The following is a 2797-nucleotide window of genomic DNA, read 5'->3' as shown; positions in this document are numbered from 1 at the left end:
CTGAGCCTACGCTTTTTTAGGCTAAAGAGCCCCATGGCTTTCACCCTGTCGTCGTAAGGTCTGTTTTCCTGACCTCCGATCATGCGCATGGCTCTTCTCTGGACTCTCTCAAGCTTCTCCACAATTTAAAAGAACACTTTTAAGTTAGTGATTTTGTAAATTAACATTCTCTTGTTACAACATTTGAGAACACTAGAACTCACAGAAATTAGTCAAATATTCCTCATGTAATTTCTCATATTCAGGGGGGAGAGGTGGGCAGAGGTGGTTAACAACAGCAGTTTCTTGTGGAGGTTTCTTGTAGAGGGCCTCAGCCTCCCACAAGCCTACAAAGATCAGGGAGGGACAGGGTTCTCTACCTTCCCAGCCCAGCTTTCCCTAATGAAAAGAGGACAAACACAGATACTGCCCCCCACCCCCCTCCACTTCTATCCAAGTATTAAAAAGGTTATCTAGGGATTTTTGCCAGCTGCTCCAAACTTTGCTGGTTCACTTCAGCATTAAAGTCAGGGAGGTTCCCCTATAAACTGTCCTCTTCACTGGGTAAAAACACAACCTTGACTTTACAGAAACCAATGGAGCATCTTAAATACACCTGCAAGATGTGTTCACTGCTTCCCATATTCTATTTTTAACTTGCCTGCATAAGGAGCCATTCCTACAATAGCGGGCATCAGACCTCTGTAGAAACCAGTAAAACCTCCTTCCTGTCAAAGGAAATATATTTAAAAAATTTAAGCAAGCTATAAGCAGTAAAAAAAAAAAATATATATATATATATATATGGATTATGGATCCAGTTGTACTGACAAGATAAGCCACAGGACACTGTGTAGTAGTGGCAATCAGACAATGAGGTGTTAATATTAAACTTCTCAGCTGCCTCAGGTGTAAGAAGGAGGGACTATTTGGTTGCCTGAGAAAGAAAAAAGGGAGAAATACGAAGTGGGTGGAAGGTCTACATCAGTGGTCTCCAACCTTTTTAGGTTGGAGATCTCTTTTGGAATTTAAAGGGAACCAAAGATCTACCCCCACCCAGCAGGTAAGTCTGTGGGGAGTAGAGGGGGGAAGGAAAGGGCTGTGGTGGGGAACAGGGCAGACTGAGACCCCAGACCTAGCTCCACTCCCTCCCTCACCACTGGGGCCTCAATCTGCCTCTCTCCAATGGCAGGGAGGTAGGGAAAGGGGCAGTGCAGGGTGGGGGGACAGAGCTGAGAGCGGCTCATCCGGGGGCTACAGTGGGGCTTGCAGCTCAGGAGGGAATGGGGGGGAGAGCGTGTGCACCCAGATCTGCTGGCAGGGTGGGGCAGGCTGCAGCCAGGGAGGTGCCAGCATTGAGAGTGCGGTCATGGGGTGGGGAGTGGGCTGTAGCCCTCCCCAACTGCTGCTCCCAGCAGTTACAACCTGCCTTCCCCCACACCCACCAGCCCCCAAGTCCCCAGGGGTGGAGCAGGCTGTGCTAGGCTGTTCTCACTAGGCCTGGGCTGTGCTTGGGTGGGCGGCACTGGGAGCGGCAGTTGGGGGAGCTATATCCCTACCCCCCCACACCTATGGCCTTGCCTCCCTGGCACCAGCCCGCCGCACCCTGCAGGCAGATCTAGGGTCACGTGCCCTCTCAGGCTGTGTGCCCCCCATCCCTGCGCCCCCTGGATGAGCCATTTGCAGCTCCATCCCCTGCCCCATGCCAGCTGTGCAGGACCTGCCTCTGCCCGAGTCCCTACCTCAGAGCTCCTGCAGCCACCAGCACTGCCCCACATTTGGGGGGGAGGGGGGACACGTGCCCCCGGATCTGTGTACGGTGGAGGAAGCTGCTGCTGCAGGCTGTGCTTTGTACTCCAAGCCCCACTGCACATGCCCCCAGGCCTCCACCCCTTCTCTCCTCCACCAACTGACCTGCTGGGCTGGGGGGAGGGGGAGACGGATACATGGGCTCATGTACACACTCAGCTCCCACCCCCCCCAAGTCCATGGTTGGACTTAAAGAAGCTCCGGGATCCACCGGTTAATCGAGATCAACTGATTGGTAACCATTGGTCTACATCCAAAGACACAGCCTGGCAGAGGTTCTCTTTCATGCAAAAATAAGGATGCTTTTTTTCCCTACTTTTTTTGCCCTCCCCAATGTTTTCACTTGCAATTCCCATAAGCTTGAACTACTGTGCACCTATAAAAGTATGATCAAGCATCCAATAATACTTCAAATTAAACGAGCTCTTGCCAAAGTGAAAAAAATTCAGTTTCCACTAAGTCATTAACAGTGCCACACAGCAATAAGTAGAAACCACACTTTTTTGCTTTGATAAATATGAAAGTACAAAATGATGAAATACCATTGTGTATATAGTCTTGAATGCATGAATAATTCCACGGTATTTGTGCTCCCCTTTCACTTGGAAGGCCAGACGTGCTCTAACCATATCAAGAGGGTAAGTACAAATGACTGCTGTTATACCTTTAAGAAACAAAACACATACTTTTATTGTTTTGGGATAATTTTAAGAACCAAAAGTCCCTTTTAAGGTAAATAGTTTAATATAACAACAAATATTAAAATTTTCTATCAAAAAATATCCACCTTTAATTAGCAGATAAAAAAAACTAAAAAAAGCTCAGCCACGCAAGGAGAATTTACACTTGCATCCATTAGGTTTAATTTGATCCACATACCTTAACCTTGATTCTGCAGTCTTCTGGACCTAAGCATATTCACGTGAGCAATCCTCTCCATTGGGGTGCTCACACGTATGAAGCTATTCAAGTATGTAAAGGCTTAAAGGATCAAGATCACAGGGGTCTA

At 48.1% G+C, this 2797-nt stretch overlaps 1 protein-coding gene across 2 annotated transcripts in view; it reads right to left on the bottom strand.

Moving 5' to 3' along the window:
* Nucleotides 1-2797, bottom strand: part of SLC25A16 (solute carrier family 25 member 16) — a 31143-nt gene that overhangs the window by 10393 nt on the left and 17953 nt on the right. For both annotated transcript variants that reach the window (XM_019507855.1, XM_019507856.1), the window contains 2 exons: nucleotides 2331-2452; nucleotides 641-707 (listed from right to left, as the gene is read on the bottom strand). In XM_019507855.1, coding sequence (XP_019363400.1) covers nucleotides 641-707; nucleotides 2331-2452 — 189 coding nt within the window. The remainder of the gene's footprint in view (nucleotides 1-640; nucleotides 708-2330; nucleotides 2453-2797) is intronic.

Source organism: Gavialis gangeticus, unplaced genomic scaffold (genome assembly GCF_001723915.1).
Source record: "Gavialis gangeticus isolate Ggan-Ray unplaced genomic scaffold, GavGan_comp1, whole genome shotgun sequence".
NCBI lineage: Eukaryota > Metazoa > Chordata > Crocodylia > Gavialidae > Gavialis > Gavialis gangeticus.
This window is presented reverse-complemented; position numbering and strand designations above follow the sequence as displayed.